This window comes from Sinocyclocheilus rhinocerous, unplaced genomic scaffold, assembly GCF_001515625.1.
Source record: "Sinocyclocheilus rhinocerous isolate Xijiao unplaced genomic scaffold, SAMN03320098_v1.1 scaffold215, whole genome shotgun sequence".
Classification (NCBI taxonomy): Eukaryota; Metazoa; Chordata; class Actinopteri; order Cypriniformes; family Cyprinidae; genus Sinocyclocheilus; species Sinocyclocheilus rhinocerous.
Genome location: NW_015660885.1, coordinates 423,742 through 441,603, shown reverse-complemented (window position 1 = coordinate 441,603; position 17,862 = coordinate 423,742). Strand labels below are relative to the sequence as shown.

At 35.8% G+C, this 17,862-nt stretch overlaps 1 protein-coding gene across 1 annotated transcript in view; it reads left to right on the top strand.

The window, feature by feature from the left end:
• The window catches only part of il1rap (interleukin 1 receptor accessory protein), a 26,006-nt gene extending 16,316 nt beyond the window's left edge, over positions 1 to 9,690 (top strand). The window contains exons 5-12 of the mRNA XM_016535133.1: positions 769 to 1,051; positions 2,148 to 2,332; positions 5,011 to 5,082; positions 5,164 to 5,296; positions 5,386 to 5,534; positions 6,822 to 6,965; positions 7,713 to 7,856; positions 9,176 to 9,690. Of these exons, the coding sequence (XP_016390619.1) occupies positions 769 to 1,051; positions 2,148 to 2,332; positions 5,011 to 5,082; positions 5,164 to 5,296; positions 5,386 to 5,534; positions 6,822 to 6,965; positions 7,713 to 7,856; positions 9,176 to 9,615 (1,550 nt within the window). The 3' untranslated portion in view covers positions 9,616 to 9,690. The remainder of the gene's footprint in view (positions 1 to 768; positions 1,052 to 2,147; positions 2,333 to 5,010; positions 5,083 to 5,163; positions 5,297 to 5,385; positions 5,535 to 6,821; positions 6,966 to 7,712; positions 7,857 to 9,175) is intronic.
• The last annotated feature ends 8,172 nt before the right edge of the window (positions 9,691 to 17,862 follow it).

Here is a 17,862-nt window from a genome sequence, read left to right as displayed (position 1 = left end):
TGTGTGTGTGTGTGTGTGTGTGTGTGCAAGGGCTTGAGTGTATAAGTGCGTGTTTGAGCCCATGCGGAGGAAATTTTATTGTTTATTGTTTACTGTGTTGCTTTCATAGCTCAGGTGATGTAATGGAGTTATTAGTCATGTTTCGTTGAACTACATTACAGGTCAAAAAAACGGCTGCTGAAAATTCTACTTTGCATCACAGGAATAAATTACATTTTACAATATATTCACATAAAAACAGTTATTTTAAATTGTAATAATATTTCACAATATTACTACTTCTACTGTATTTTTGATCAAATAAATGCAGCCTTGATGAGCAGAAGACAAAAACATTAAAAAATCAGAATTATTCCAAACTTTTGAATGATAGACTATGAACTCTGTTTCTCCTAAAAATAAAAATAGACACATTGGAGTCAATAGTTGTTGTGTATTAACAGTATGAAGCTATAAAATGAATATGGAGCAGCTCAGATCATTTGGACACTTTGCACAGACACTCGACACTTTAACACTCACTTTATCGTCAAATGCACTGCTTCATGATAATGTGAAGATGATTGCATACGGGTTCTCTTATTATTATTCTAAAGTGCATATACTTTTGTTTTGTCATTGTTTATTTGTGCTGTTCTTCCTTGTTTTGTCCTTTATTGCATATTGTTTTATTGTCTTATACTTATGATTGCAAACTGTCTATTTTGGTAAATCTGAGACACCGTTGAGAGTTGAGAGGTGTGTTTCTGTGGTGCTTGTGTGTTTCAGAGCTTCAGTGTCATGATTGGGGCGTGTGGAGCGAGGGTTCGGTGCGGGTGTATGACGGGGAGGTGGCGTATCTCTACTGTCCGCTCTTCTCTTATCCCACGCTCTACAGCTACAGTCAGACTCAGAACAGCAGTCTGTCTCTGCTGTGGTACCGACACACACACACACACGAGCTGGAGCAGCCCATCAACCTCAAACTACACACACTGCACAAAGACCGCGAGTACCTGTGGATTCAGCCGGCCTCGGCGCAGGACGCCGGACTCTACATCTGCATGCTCCGGTAAACACTCACACACAGATGTGCACAGCCACATGCAGTCAAAACTGACTAGTTGGTTGGTTGTCTGATTTACGGTGAACACAAATACATTATGAAAGTAAAATGGGTTAGTGAATGCTGTTTCATGCTGGTAGAACATCATGATTGATTACTAATTCCTGCAACCCATGATATATTCATAAATTCATTTTTAATGGCATTTTATACTTGTAGCCTTCAAAAGCAGCAGAATTGTTTGTCATATCATAATTCAAATCCCATATATGTCAAAATGATAAATGGTACAAAAATGTAATTGTTACATGTATGTATATGTAATATAAAATAATATAATAAAAATGTAATATAAAATTAAATAAATGTGTAACCAAATCATGCAGGTTATTTCATCATGTTTATTTATTTTATATTTTAAATTATTTTATTTGGGTGTAATTATATTATTTTTACTTGGGTGTAAATGTAAACATGTAATCAAATCATGCACGTAATTTCATGATATTAGTAATTTAATTTAATTTAATCTAAACAGAAATGTATAACCAAATCATGCAGGTTATGTCATCATGTTAGTGTTATAACCTAATCTAATCTAATCTAATCTAAATTTAATTAAATTAAATTTAATTTAATTTCATTTCATTTCATTTAATCAGAAACATGTAACCAAATCATGCAAGTAATTCCATCATGTTAGGAATAGGTTAGGATATAAATAAAATATAAAATAAAATAAAAGTACATATTATTTGGATGTTAAAATGTAATCAAATCATGCAAGTAATTCCATCATGTTAGGTTTAAGTTAGGATATAAATGTATCAAATCTAATATAATAATAATATATATAAAGATAAATAAATATTATTTGATCTAAATAGAAATATGTAACAAAACCATGCAGGTTTTATCATCATTGTAATATATAATATAATAATAAATTATTTGGATCTACATATAAACATGGAACCAAGTCATGCTGGTTATTTCATCATGTTAGGGTTAGGTCAGGATATAAATACATATTATATAGATCTAAATATAAACATGTAACCAGTCGTGCAGGTTATTTCATGATGTTTTGTGTGTGTGGCAGCAACATTTCCTCGTGTGTGAAGATCGGCGTGGAGCTGGAGGTGATTCAGAAGGACGGAGAGTGTGACAGGAGAGCTCAACCTCACCTGAACCTGACTATACCGTTCCAGAGCGAACGAACCCTCACCTGTCCAGACCTGAACACACTCACGCTGCCCAACAGCACACACTCCGTCAGGGGTCCACGTGTGTCTCTCTGTGTGTGTGTGTGTGTGTGTGTGTGTGTGTGAATAAACATCTGAGACTATCATAATTAAATATGATGCTGGAAACTCATCCGACTGTTATGAAGCAAATGAATTTCTTAATCTCCAGAGTCGCACGGCTAATGAACTGAGGAGACGTGAACTCAAACAATCAGCATCATTCAGTTTAAAGGTTGTATGCGAGCAAAACTATCAAAATGCAAATCAGTACGGGCAATTTGTCTGTTTAAAGAGTCGTAACAATGCAAGAAATGACCTGAAGCGATAGCGCGTATGAAGAAAGATGTATTATCTATATGCTAGTGCACTACTAAAAGACTAAATAACCTAAACACGTCTAAAATGCACAACTGTATATAGTTAAGATGAACCACTGCTATTGGAATGAATGGGAGAAAGTGGACGCCCATATATGGCACTCTAGTAAAATAAGTCCCGCCTTCCAAATAAAAGAGCCAATCAGCAGTCTGCAAACTCACTATCTGGCGTTTGACGCTCAGATGATGCATTTCATGTCCTACTAGTTACTCGAGTTTTCATGAGCACTTGTGAGGGTGAAATCCCTCGCCTCGCTGCAGCTCTGCAGATGTGTGCATTCAGCTTCAAATACACTGTGCCCTGATCAGACTACAGATCTATATTTCCTGCACAGCTTGTTAAAGGTCATTTCAGTCAAATGACAGTGTTTTAACTGCATTTTCATGGTGCAATAAGCATAAAATGCAGAAAGCTGTTGCTTGTGGGAAAAACAGTTGCATGACATTTAGAAAAGTTAATCCAGTGTTTTTGTGGCAATTTATTAGGAGTTTTGTGTGTAAACGTAGATAAGGCATAAAGTGAGTTATAATTATTATTATTATTATTCTTATATAAAGGCCTATAAACATTATTACTGTATAAACGTCTTTATCAGGGATTCCCAAAATTTTAGTATCAATAACATACTATATATATTTTTTATTTTTATATTTTCCTTTTTAATTTAAAATTATTGTTTTTTTTTTTAAATAAATTGTTATTTCTATTTTAGTAATTTTAGTAATCTAAATGAAAATTTGAAATGTTGCCTTTATAGCCGAAAAAAAAGTTAATTTTTAAAAATATTTTATTTCAGTTAATATGTATTTTCAGTTAACTTAAATGTTTTAAATTTTTTAGCTTTAGTTAACGATAACAGCGCTGTCAGCCGAACCCCTTTGAGCTCAAATATTTACTTGAAGTCCCCTTAATATTTTAAGTAAATATTTTGATAATTTAACAACGCATTTGCATGTTTGTGGTTTTCTGATGTCAGTTAATCGTCGCATAACATGCAGGTAAACAAATAACATTTTCATTACATAATTCTATAATATTATATAGATATTATATATTTCTTATATTAATTAAGTATGTTATTTTGATTATTATTTTAATTTTAATTTAACATTTTTATGATTTAATTATTTATTATTTTATTATTATGTTATTAGCAGTTAGGGAAACCCTGATCTAATGGAATTGTACATCATCCAGGGTCTATAGTTAATTAAAACTAAAAGATAAGAACACTTAAAAAAAACAAACATTTTGGTTACTTGAAATAAAATAAACAGACAGAAAAAAAATAAATAAATACTAAAATTACTAAAACTGAAATAAAAATGAATAAAACCTAAATAGACATAAAAATGAAAAAAAAAACAGATATATGACAAAAACTCAAATTTAAAATGAAATCAGAAAATAAAAACTAATTTAAAATATTAATAAAACTATAATAGTTAACACTGAAATAACACTGACATCATCTCCTTGCAATTCTGTTTATTTCTCCCAATTTTCACTTTTGTTTTTTGCAATTCTGAGTTTATATATCGCAATTGTGAGTTTATATTTCACAATTCTGACTTTTCTCAGCCTTTCTTGTTTCCTCTCATCTCAATTCTATGGAAGCTCATTTCCGCCGGTATAAAAATATAAAAAAGGTAATTGCAACGTTTCATCTCAAAATTCGGACTTTTTTTCTCTTGCAATTGCAAATGATACACTCATAATTCTCTTTTTACATCTTGCAATTCTGACTTTTCCCCTCTGAATTCTGAGTTTACATCTCACAATTCTGTTTTTTTTTTTGTTTCTGCCACTGAATGAAAAATCAAAAGGTAATTGTGAAAAAAAAAAATCAAAAAATAAATGTATATTTAAAAAAAAATTCTAAATTGAGAAAAACTAAAAATTAAAATGGAAACAGAAAATATAACAATTAAAAACGAATTTTAAATATTAATACAATTATAATAGTTAATAATTAACATTTCATTACATCAAATACACAAAATAATGTTCTTTTTAGCAGCATCATATGACCCCTTTAACTTTTTTTCCCCTTACAATTCTTGCAATTCTGAGTTTATATCTCGTAATATACTTTTCTCGCAACTGCGAGTTTATATATATCACAATTCGGTTTATATCTCATATTTGTGACTTTACATCTACCAATTCTGTTTTTTTTTCATGCAATTCTAAAGTTTATTTCGCACATCTTAGGAGAATTATTTTCAGAATTGTGAGATTAAAAAGTTGCGATTACCTGTTTTATAGTTTTAATCTGTGGCAGAGAAAGCTTCCATATATTTTGTCTCGTCTCAACACATTCGTCTTTCTCTACTGTAGTTCCTGATGTGGGCAGTAAAGTTCCCATCGTTCTGAATCCCGCGAGCGATCAGATCTACACAGTGACTCTGGGTGAGCGTCGTCGTCTTCTTTCCCTGTTTTTGCCATGTTTTCTGCAGTATGCATCACTGAACGAACGTCTCCGCATTGCAGGAGACACGGCGACGCTGTCCTGTCATGTGCTTCTGCCTCACCTGTACGAGGAAAAGCAGTACATCTGGTGGACCGTCGATAACAAAACCGTGGAGCAGCTCGCCGACCCGCGATTCAGCTCACCTGAGGCCAAGTAGGGATGTGTTTGTGTGTTTCTCACTTCTTCAGTCTGTCTCGATCTCTGTTTTATTGACTCGTGTGTGTGTGTGTGTGTGCGTGTAGGCTTGTGTCAAATGATTACGGTGACGAGAGGAAAGAACGAGTCCTGTATGTGAGGGATTTTTCAGCTGACGACCTGCAGAGGGAGTTTACCTGCTCCGCCAGAAACAGCCGCGGGATTAACACCAGCAGAGCCGTACTCAAAACCGAACGTAACTACACACGCTAACACCTCTAACACACACATGCATATCTGTTCAAATGTAATTGATTGCTGTGAATTTTCAGCATCATTACTCCAGTCTTCAGTGTCACATGATCTTCAGAAATCATTCTAATATGCTGATTTGCTGCTCAAGAAACATTTCTGATTATTATCAGTGTTGAAAACAGTTGTGCTGCACAATATTTTTGTGGAAATAGTGATGCATTTTATTTTTTAGGATTCACAGATGAATAGAAAGTTCAAAAGAACAGCATTTATTTGAAATAGAAATATTTTGTAACATTATAAATGCCTTTACTGTCACTTTTGATTAAACTAATGCATCCTAAAAGTATTAATTAAAAAAAAAATGAAAGAAAAAAAATCCTACTAACCCCAAACTTTTTAGCAGTAGTATATATAGGCAGCTATATAATTAAAAATACATTTTGTGTGGGAAAAATAGCAAATAAAATTAAAAACAGCATTGTTACCATTGTACTAAATCCTAAATAAAAACTAATTCAATCTTTGATGAATAGAAAGTTCAAAAGAACAGATTTTTTAAAAATAGAAATCTTTTTTAACACTATAAATCTCTTTACTGTCACTTTTAATCAATTTAATGCATCCGTACTTTTATTCAGCTAAATTTCTCTCAAAACCAAAACTGTAGTAACTTACTTTCACCAAAACTTCAAACTAAAATAACTTTTATAATTGCTATATTTTTATATTGTTCTAAGAAATATATTTTATATAATTCTTTATTTATTTAAGATTCATTGTTATTTTAATCGTTTTAGTTTCTTCTACTCTAAATTTGGCATAAATATGCTGCTGATAAGGCAGTAAAAGACTAATTGGCGTTTTACATGCCAAAACCATTTTTAAATCGCATTTGGCACTTGTTTGTTTTGAACCCTGTATGCCCGTATGTTTATTTTGGCAGCAAATGTTGATCAGAATTCAGACTAAAATTTTATTAACTTAATTTTAATTAGTTTTTTGTTGAGCATATGTCATTTATGCATTTGGCAAATGCTTTTATAATTGACCTAAAGCACTGCATGTGTCTCTTGAACCCATAACATGCTCTACCAGTTGAGATATAGAAACATTAGGAGCTAAATTTGACCAGTGAGATGAGTATTTTTGTGTCTATGTGTGTATATAATCTTGTCTGTCTTGTGTGTGTGTGTGTGTGTGTCTGTGTCTGTGTCTGTGTGTGTGTGTGTGTGTCTGTGTCTGCGCGTGTCTGTGTCTGTGTGTGTTTGTCTGTGTGTGTGTGTAGCGTACGTCCCGACTCTAGAGCTGGGCTGTGGTTTAGGTGTGACGCTGGCGCTCATGTTGATGATGTTCGTCATCTATCACGTGTTCTGGCTCGAGCTGCTGCTGCTCTATCGCTCGTGGTTCGGCTCAGATGAGAGATACACGGGTGAGAACACAAACACACATTCACTGACACGATGCTGTGTTTCATGGGTAGTTGATAGCTGGTCTGTGTTATCAGGTTTAAGCTCAAACGTTTAAGCTCGAGGTTAACCACCATGAGGACGAATCAACAAAATTGACTGGCCTTAAATATATATCGCATTGCTACTTGTGTGTATATGAGCAATATATATGAGCAATATCACACGGGTAGCAGTGCGATATGGCTGTATAACAGCACGGCTGTGATTCGGCCGTAGCTTGACTAGTAACTAGCAATATGTACTCTCACTAGCTGGGTTTCCATCCAAAGTTGCGCAAAATTGGAATATTGCATAAAACATTTGCAAATAAGCACCACTTCCATCCAATGAGTCAAAGAGAACAAAATCATCACTTCCTGATAAACTGGCACTAAGTATCTCTAAGAAAAGTATAAGCCACAAGATCGGTCCGCTGGTCAGTCAGGTTATGACTTTTTTGATGCGCATGGAGGAATTCATTCGGCAAATGTGTTTCCGTCTCCCATTATTCGCATTAACCCTTTTTCGCACAAGTCAAAAACCACCTCAAGCGAGCGTAAAAACTTTTTTGCGAATTAAGCGATTTTTTTATTTATTTGTCTTTTCCATCACTCGTTTCTGATGCGATATGTCAAAATGCGTATAAAAACAGAGTGATGGAAACATAGCTACTGTTGAAGATCAAACTGAAGTTTAACACTAGTAGTGACTGAACTCTATTTCTGCAGATGATAAGCAGTATGATGTGTACATCTCATACCCTCGCTACAGTGAGGAGGAGGAGTTCGTTCTGTCCACGCTGCGTCGAGTCCTGGAGACTGAGTTCGGTTACTCCGTCTGCATCTTCGACCGGGACAGTCTTCCTGGAGGAAGTGAGTATCACGTGTGACTCCAGACATCCTGTACAGCAGGGGCAAAGCGGCTTCATTCACTGTTACACTCCATCCAGTTTAATGTGCATTTAAGAATGTGTACGCTTACTTCATTTACATTCACATTCGCATTCCTGACCACTTTTTGTGGACAGACGTTTACACCATTTCATCATTAAAATAAAAGCTTGAGGATTTGAAATGTTTAAAATTCGAGGGTTTGACATTTGAAAGTGAAGAATTTAAGATTTATAAATATAAAAATAAATAAAAAAATATACATATATAAAAAACGTCAACTAAAATTACAGTAAAAACAAACACAAAAAAAAAATCAAAAATATTAACAAAAATTATAATAGTGTATGACACTAAAATAACTCAGAAAATTTAAATAAAATTTTTAAAATATATTTAAAAATAACATTTAATATTTTATCTATTTATTTGCATGTCATGTGACCATCAACTGTGAATTTGCATATATATTGTTAAATTATTGGATTATTAACTTAAAAAGAGTTTGGGAATCCCTGCTTTATGCAAGTACGTGAACACAGACACAAATGTACAGTTTGTAATACAGTGCAAGTACGTGTCAGCGTTGTTATTGTTAACTATTTTTAAAAAGTGGTCATTTAAACGATGCTGAAATACAATAAGATACAAATGTTACATGAAAAACTAAATGAAACTTAGAAATAAAACTATAACCAAATTAAACCTAAATGGTAGTATTTTAAGAAATGAACATAAATAAAATAAAAACTAAAACCGAAATGAAAACTAAATGATAATATAAAAAAAGATACAATTACAGAAATAAAAACTAAAACTGAAATAAAAATAAATGTAAATGCAAAATATTCATAATAATTTTTTTTAAATTTAAAAAACACTAGCTTTCTAATCTTTTTGTATTCTATCTGTTTTCTTTTTATTTATTATATTATTTAAAAAAACTTTGCTATGTGTACTACATTAAGCTAACTGAGACTTGTTATAGCACTTGTATATCATTGCTCTCTTGTTGATTTTGATTGCTTCCATTGTCCTCATTTGTAAGTCTCTTTGGATAAAAGCGTCTGCTAAATGTCTAAATGTAATGTAAAATAAAAAAACTACAAACTGACAAAAGCACATAAAGATTAAAATAAAACCTGAAAATATATATAAATGATACTAAAATAACACTAGTATGTTTTGGCTGTATAGTGAACGTTAGCATGAAGTGTTGATCAAATCCTGTCATGCAGAACGAGTGAGTGTGATGAATGATGTATTGTGTGGTGTGTTACTGAGCGTGTGTCTGTGTGTAGCTATAACAGACGATACGCTGAGGTTTGTGGGTCAGAGCCGCAGGCTGGTGGTGGTTGTGAGTCCGTGCAGCGCTGTCCGCGGGACACAGGCTCTGCTCGAGCTGCAGGCCGGACTGACCAGCATGCTCCACGGCGGCAGCCTCAGGGTGGTTCTGATCCAGTTCAAACCGGTCCAGAGGAAGAGCTGGGTCAAAGAGCTGCGCCGGGCCCGGCTGGCGCTGACCCTCGTACGCTGGCAGGGCGAGAAATCGGCCCCTCTGTCCTCACGCTTCTGGAAACAGCTGCAGCTGGAGCTGCCCATGAGGAGGAACACACAACACACACAACACACGCAAACGCTGCTACCGGATATCACACAACACACACCCGACACACACACACAAAACACACATCATGCAGAAGAGAAACTCATGGATCCTTACTCTACCAGTGCCTTATAGACATCAGCTGTGTCCATAGTCAAGCTTTATTTGTATAGCGCTTTTCACAATCTGCATCATTTCAAAGCAGCTTTACAGACAGTGAATGTCATATAGTATTTTCAGTGTAAATTTTGTATTATATTTATACTATTATGGTATTTAGTAATATTTTGAGTTAGCTTTTATTTTTATATTTTCAGTTTCCATTTTAGTTTTGGTTGTTGTGTGGTTTTGTCTTTTTTATATGTATATATATGGGTCAAATACAAAAATGGGTTTCAAAACAAATCAAAACAAAAGTTTAATACACCTTTACATTAAAACTTAGTCCCCCCTCCCATACATTATATTGCGTCCTGTTTAATGCAAAATTTTTTTTTTGAGCAAAAAATAATGATTATCATACATTTTTACCATGATTTACAACAGATGGCCACTAAAATTCACGGTAGCAATAGTTCATGTAACAAAAAAATCTAGTCAGGCATATTTAGATCAAGAATCATTAACAACATTAAAAGACTCTGTTTAAGGATCACAGTTCAGCCCACATAAAGCACTAGGTTTGACCCATTTGTCAGCAAGAAGTTTTTAATCAATTAAAATATAAAAAAAAAAATGTGTAAATTTATTTTGATGCGCACACCAAAATGGGACGCCTTGTCTTTGACCCATATATATGTGACCCTGGAGCGCAAAACCAGTCATAAGTGTCAATTTTTTTTTAAATTGAGATGTATACAGCATCTGAAAGCTGAATAAACAAGCTTTCCATTGTTGTATGGTTTGTTAGGATAGGACAATATTTGGCCGAGACACAACTATTTGAAAATCTGGAATCTGAGGGTGCAAAAAAATCTAAATACTGAGAAAATCGCCTTTAAAGTTGTCCAAATGAAGTTCTTAGCAATGTATATTACTAATCAAAAATTAAGTTTTTATATATTTACGGTAGGAAATTTACAAAATATCTTTATGGAACATGATCTTTACTTAATATCCGAATGATTTTTGGCATGAAAGAAAAATCAATAATTTTGACCCATACAATGTATTTTTGGCTATTGCTACAAATATACCCCAGCGACTTAAGACTGCTTTTGTGCTCCAGGGTCACATATATATCATTTTTTAATTTCAGTTTTAGTGCTTCAACTTATTGTATTTCCGTTAGCTGCCAAGGCAACATATCTAATTTCCGTTTAAGTTAATTACGTTAAGTTTTCATTAGGGATTCCCAGTGTTTTTATACTATTAAAGTATTATTGACATTTTGAATTAGCATTTATTTTTAGTTTTTCATCTAATATTTATATTTTATTTCAACTTTATTTCAGTTAACAAAATGATTTAACATTTGCATATTCACCGTTCTCTGATGTCCGTTAATGATATATATATATATATAGTTTAAAAATATTTAATTTTATGATTATGATTTATTTATGATCTTTTTATCACCTCTCAAACCCCCTGCAGTTCCCTCAAGAACCCTGCTGCAGTGGGTTTGGATTGTAGTGCACTCATCTGCACTAGATCATCTCCACTGGTTTCAAACGCCACTTCTGCCAATCTCTGACACCTGAAATAGCGTGCTATAAAACAGGATTTTAGAGGTTTCATTCCCTCTTTCATGCTCCATAACAAACCTCCAGCTGTTTTCATTCAATTGCATTTGATTCTTTGTATGTTTATTTTGTTGTTGTCATGCATCACTGTGTTTTTCATTTATGACCATGTCATGTCCAGTATGTTCTGTGATCACATTTTTAAACTGCTTTGATAAATAAAAACTTATTTTTGCATCTGCACCGGTTTCATTTATTCATTTCATTACATTTCTCATGATGATTTCATACTGAACCCGATCATCCCATGACAGCAGCTGATGTCCATGTTCATTATTTACACTCATGATCATGGATGATGAAATGTTTGTGTAAGCATTTCCTTTCAGTCATCAGTGAATAGAGGAAGTGGTAAACCTCAACCAATCACATGCCGTCTTGCCCCGGTGAATCTGGTTTTGTGTGTGTTTCTCAACTCGAGGTCTGGAGAAGCCAGATCAGCTCCGTTCTGATTCTCTGGAAAGAAAAACCCCACATACGTCTGAATATATCACAACAGTGATCGCACATGTTTCCAGCCTCCTTCGTTTTAGCAGTATTTTTTTCCATTGGCAATTCAGAAAGTTCAAAAGGCATTCGAAAATGTACCATCTGCCATTAGTTTAAAGGAATAGTTCACCCAAAAATGAAAATCTGCTGAAAATGTGCTCATTCTCAGACCATCCAAGATTAGGATGAGTTTGTTTCTTCATCAGGTTTGTAGAAATGTAGCATTGCATCAGTGTCTCAGCAATGGATGCTCTGCAGTGAATGGGTGCCGTCAGAATGAGAGTCCAAACAGCTGATAAAAACATCACAATAATCCACAAGTAATCCACAGCACTCCAGTCCATCAGTTACCATCTGGAGAAGACAAAAGCTGAAACAAATCCAGCATTAAGATGTTTTTAACTAAAATACGAGTCCATAATCCATAATAACGCTTCCTCCAGTGTAAAAGTGTTCTGGTGTGAATCGGGAGAGAAATCTGCACAGATCAAGCACCGTTTAAACAGTCCAAAACAGCTCTAAACTAATATGTGGTGGATTTCGATGTAAGAGACAACAGGAGATGGACTTTTTCACTGCAGGAAGCGTTATTATGGATTATGGACTCATATTTTAACTTACAAACATGCAGCTTTTGGCTTCACAAGATGTTAACTGATGGACTGGAGTGGTGTGGATTACTTGTGATGCTTACTTTTGATTTATTTATTCTTGTTGATTGAATGGTTGATGTCTAAAATATGTATATGTGGGAAAGCTGAAAAAACATTGTCTTCACGCACTGATCAACCCAAAACAAAGGACTCAAGTTAAATCTCAACTGAAATAATAAGAATTCCTCTTGAGAAGTCACATTTACAGTGAGATTATAGTTCACATACTGTATATTTGTGAGCAAGAGTACCAACATGTTTTAACATTGCTGTGATCAAAGCTGAATCTTCAGTGTCACGTGATCTTCAGAAATCATTCTAATATGCTGATTTGCTGCTCGAGAAACATTTCTGATTATTATCAATGTTGAAAACAGTTGTGCTGCACAATATTTCTTCACTGTCACTTTTCATCAATTTAATGCATCCTTGCTGAATAGAAGTGCTCATTTCTTTCAGAGGAAGTGTAATCAGCGCCTGCTGTGTGTGTGTGTGTGTGTGTGTGTGTGTGTGTGTGTGTGGGTGTGTGTGTGTGTGTGGGTGTGTGTGTGTGTGTGTGTGTGGGGGTCTCTCTCTCTCAGATCTGATGGAGTCGGTCCTCAGGTGTATGCAGGCGTGTCGGCGGCTGCTGGTGGTGTTGAGCTCGGATTGTTTGTGTGAGAAGAGCATCAGTCTGCTGGAGTGTCGTCTGTGTTTGTACCTGCATCACGCGTCGCGCGCGCCCCTCATCACCGTGAGACGGCGCGCGCTCAGCGCCCCCTGCGGCGACATCGCGGAGCTGCGCAACAACTCCACCTGCGTGCGCTGGCACGGCGCGCGCTCCGAGCGGACGGACTCGCGCTTCTGGAAGCTGCTGCGGCTCGCGCTGCCTCTGCGACCGCTCGCTCTCGGGAAAAGACTCATCGATAGCACCTCCTCCCACTCGGACCTGGCGTCCGTGGCCACGCGCTACACGCAAGCGCAGACGGTCTCGCTCAGTCGGCGTAGCAAAGGGGGGCGGGGCGGAACGAGGCACCTGGGCGTACGCGACAGAAGTGGGCGTGGCTGTGAGCAAAAGGGGCGTATCTGTGCAATCTGCGTGAGTTTTCAGGAAAGTCGTCGAGTTTGGGGCGGAGTTATCGCTACTCAGTGGAGCACACACCTGCATCAGCCTGTAGCCAATGGGACGATACCTTACGGCATGCATAACTCCAACACCGCACCTGGAAACGACCCCGGCAGTGACCCCCGCAGCGACCTCTGCCCCTGTGAACCAATCAACAACAACCAGACAAATGAGCTTCAAACCACACACTGTTGACGCACACTGCTGGACAACCAGCCAGCGAATATCATGAATGAAATGTGTAGCCTAAATCACAATAATTATCAGGTAATATGTAAATAACGAACATGAATTCAATAAACTAAGCTAAAAACATCAGGCTGACCTTTGACCTGAGACTAATGAGTTTTATTTTCACTGGCATATTGCATACTGCACAGTAAGTGCAGTACAACCTTTTTTTTTCGGCCACGGCACAGTTTTGATAAATAAAAAATCCCACGGCACACCACTAAGCACTGAAATATGGCAACAAAAAAAAAAGATACAAAATTTTTTGTTTTTTTAATTAAAGACTGCGTCGTCAGAGTTGGTATTGTGGCTTTATCAAACACTTGCACTTAACATTTTATGAAAATCTAGCTCAAATGGAGTTTGGGTTTGGTTTTTGACCAGCGAATGACGGCATTATGTGTTTTGTATGTGTTCGTCATGGCTGTCGCCGGCCAAACAAGTTGGTGTTTTTTCAATGTAGGCTTCAGACACGGGTCACGACGAGGCGTTCCCCATAGCGACCCCTAGAGGACGCAGTGTCTCGTTCCCCTCAGGGAACCATGGTTACACAAGTAACCTGAGACGTTTGAGTGCATCGCATTACGTTTTCATCAACTTACAGGTTATAAAGTTATATTATATGCATTGCAGTATTTCACGCATTGAGCTCTGGTTGCCTGTATTGCATCTATTATATTTCTACAGACATTTAGCATACTTCATACATACTGTATACTACGTATACTATCAAAAAGGAATGGTTTTGAACATAAATGTGCCAAATGCTTCAGTTTATTTACATCTAATGAATTATTATTACTATCTAGACTCAGAATAACATTTTAAGACATGGCAAATAAAAAAAAAACACAAAATAAAAATAAAGCCTCCACTATTTAAAATTAAAAAAATAGTGCTACCTACCTATGTGAAACAATATTTATATACGCTGAAATATTGTCATATGACATAAATACATTGCATGTTTAATTTGACAAGTTGCATCCGGTTGTAAAATTTAACATAAAAATAAATTAAATTAATTTAAAATATTTTAACCTCTGGCAATATGTGAGCCTGGACCACAAAACCAGTCTTAAGAGTAAATTTTTCAAAATTGAGATTTATACAGCATCTGAAAGCTGAATAAATAAGCTTTCCATTGATGTATAGTTTGACAATATTTGGCCGAGATACAACTATTTGAAAATCTGGAATCGGAGGGAGCAAAAAAATCAAAATATTGACCATTGATGTATGGTTTATGATAGGACAATATTTGGCCGAGATACAACTATTTGAATATCTGGAATCTGAGGGTGCAAAAAAAAATCTAAATATTGAAAAAAAGCTTTTAAAGTTGTCAACATTAAGTTCTTAGCAATGCATATTACTAATCAAAAATTAAGTTTTGATATATTTACAGTAGGAAATTTACAAAATATCTTCATGGAACATGATCTTTACTTAATATCCTAATGATTTTTGGCATAAAAGAAAAATCTATAATTTTGACCCATACAATGTATTTTTGGCTAATGCTACAAATATCCCTGTGCTACTTAAGACCAGGGTCCAGTTTTGTGGTCCAGGGTCACATATGAACAAATAATATGTAATTTATTCAATATATTCAAATATATATTTAATGTTTAAAAAAATATTTACAGTAGTTCGTATCTTCATGCATATTGAATTATCCAAGTCCAAAGTAGCATTTTAAGAAATACTTTGTATTTTAAAAGAATAAAGATTTGGATGTACAAGTAAAAGAAAAAATCTCCTCATTTTGAATTTTGGTGGCTATTTTCTGACCCTGCTCAATATATAATATAATACAATATACAATATAATATAAAATATAATCAAAAATATGAAATATGTGCAGCTTTAAAAACAACATTTTGACAGTCCAAAACACAGATGTTAAAAATATATTGCATATTTGAAAATATTTCTTGGATTGTGAGATACAGTATTCCACACAGTCTGTCTTGCTGAATATTGTACGTTTTTAAATGTAGTAAAAAAATAAAATAAAATGTGTTTGCTGTGCACAGTATGCATTATACTGAAAAAATAATACCCATGTGCTCTATCTGGCCACTAGAGAGCAGATTCTTCTTAGAATTCCTGCCTTGTGCATGTAGTGCTTTGTTTCATGGCCTTTCAGTGGCAGCAGGCCACACAGGACACTACTGCATTTACTAACACTCATCCGCAGACATGGGCGTGTGTTGTGGCATGTTATTTAATGGTTCTCAGGAAAGCCGTCCTGCCTGACGTCATGTTTATTGAGTATCAGGAAGTAAAACTTATTAAAAAACAACAACAACAACAAACAGGCAGATAGAGAGCTGATTTTCATCTTTACTTTTGTTGGGATATCAGGGTGTGCCGGCAGTCTGTAACTCTTAAAATCCCTCTTCTGAGTTGTTTTTCTGACTTCTTCTATATGAAGGCTTATCACTGAGAGATATAAAGGAGTTCAAGGAAGAATTTCCCTAAAATATTCATGATATGAGAAATGGTGAGCACACACACATCAGCTACATTTGATGTCATTCCGTGTGTGTGTGTGTGTGTGTGTGTGGTAGTGAGTACAAACACTCAATCACAGCTAAATGGGTCATAAAACCTGATCATATAAATGACAGATAACAAGAACCATGCTGTAGGATTGAGGGAAGCAGGAAAGGAGGGTTATGGAATAAGGAGGAGTGAGAATAGAAAGTGAGCAACCAAGAAAAGGAAAAGGAGAGCTGAGAAGAAGTGAGTTGGAAATGCCCTAAAATTCCTGTGTGTTCCAGTAATGCGTGTCTTCCTGGTGCTGGTGACTAATCATGTGACCAGGTGTGGAGCCTCTGCCTCCTGTCATGTTTTTGGTAACATGCGTTTGACTTCCTGAGCAATCTGAAATGATTAGTGATGTCCAGTAAGGTAAGTGTCACTATTATTATGGATATATTTACTCCAGAATGTAATATAGTTATAATTAGTATTTGTGATCTAGAGAGCGGAATATCTCAGAGACTTGAGGGTGGAGGGTTTTCACTTTAGATAGTAAGAAACCACCTAGCCAACAACAGAATTACTCAGCAAGCTCATAGTAATGCCCTGGCAGCCACTTAGAACACTCGCTTTCACACAGAACATCTTATTAGCCACAGACACCCTGTCTCCCTAGCTGCCATTCAGAACACCTTAGCAACCATTTAGAACACCCCAGACATGAGAACACCTCAGCAACTGCATAGCAACACCCCTACAACCCTCTAAAACCCCCTAGCTACTTCTTAGAAGACCTTAGCAACTGCATAGCAATGCCCTGACAACCACCCAAAACTCCCTTGCTACCACTCAGAGCACTCAGTGACCGCATAGCAACACCCTGGCATCCATAGCCGTTTCTCAAAATGCGTTCTTGTCTGTACTTGTGTTCTTGTGGACTTGTGAAACGTCATCAGTCGTTTAAAACTCCATAGCCACTACTAGAATACCTCAGCAACTGCATAGCAACATCCTGACAACCCTCCAAAACTCCCTAGTGACCACTCAGAACACTCAGTAACCACATAGCAACACCCTGGCAACCACCATCTTAGCAATAGCATAGCAACACCCTAACAACCACTCAGAACACCTTAGCTCCTGAACTCCCTAGCCACTTTTAGAAATACCTTAGAAACTGCATAGCAACACCCTAACAACCACTCAGAACACCTTAGCTCCTGAACTCCCTAGCCACTATTAGAAATACCTTAGAAACTGCATAGCAACACCCTAACAACCACTCAGAACACCTTAGCTCCTGAACTCCCTAGCCACTATTAGAAATGCCTTAGAAGCATTGTCACTGACAAAGTAAGGAATTGCAGGTGGTTTTGCCATGTCAATATTCACATTTTCTTCATAAAATGTACAAATCTAGTTATATTGTTATATTGACTAATATTATGGTACTTTTATGGTTGTTTTATGACATTTTTCAGTGCTTGACAGATCCTGGTCACTGCTTTTGTTGTATGGAAAAGAGCAGTCTGGACATTCGGCTAAACATTTCCTTTTGTGTTCCATAGAAGAAATAAAGTCATACGGGTTTGCAGTGACATGATGGTACAGTAAGCAATTGATGGGGGGGATATATATATATATATATATATATATATATATATAT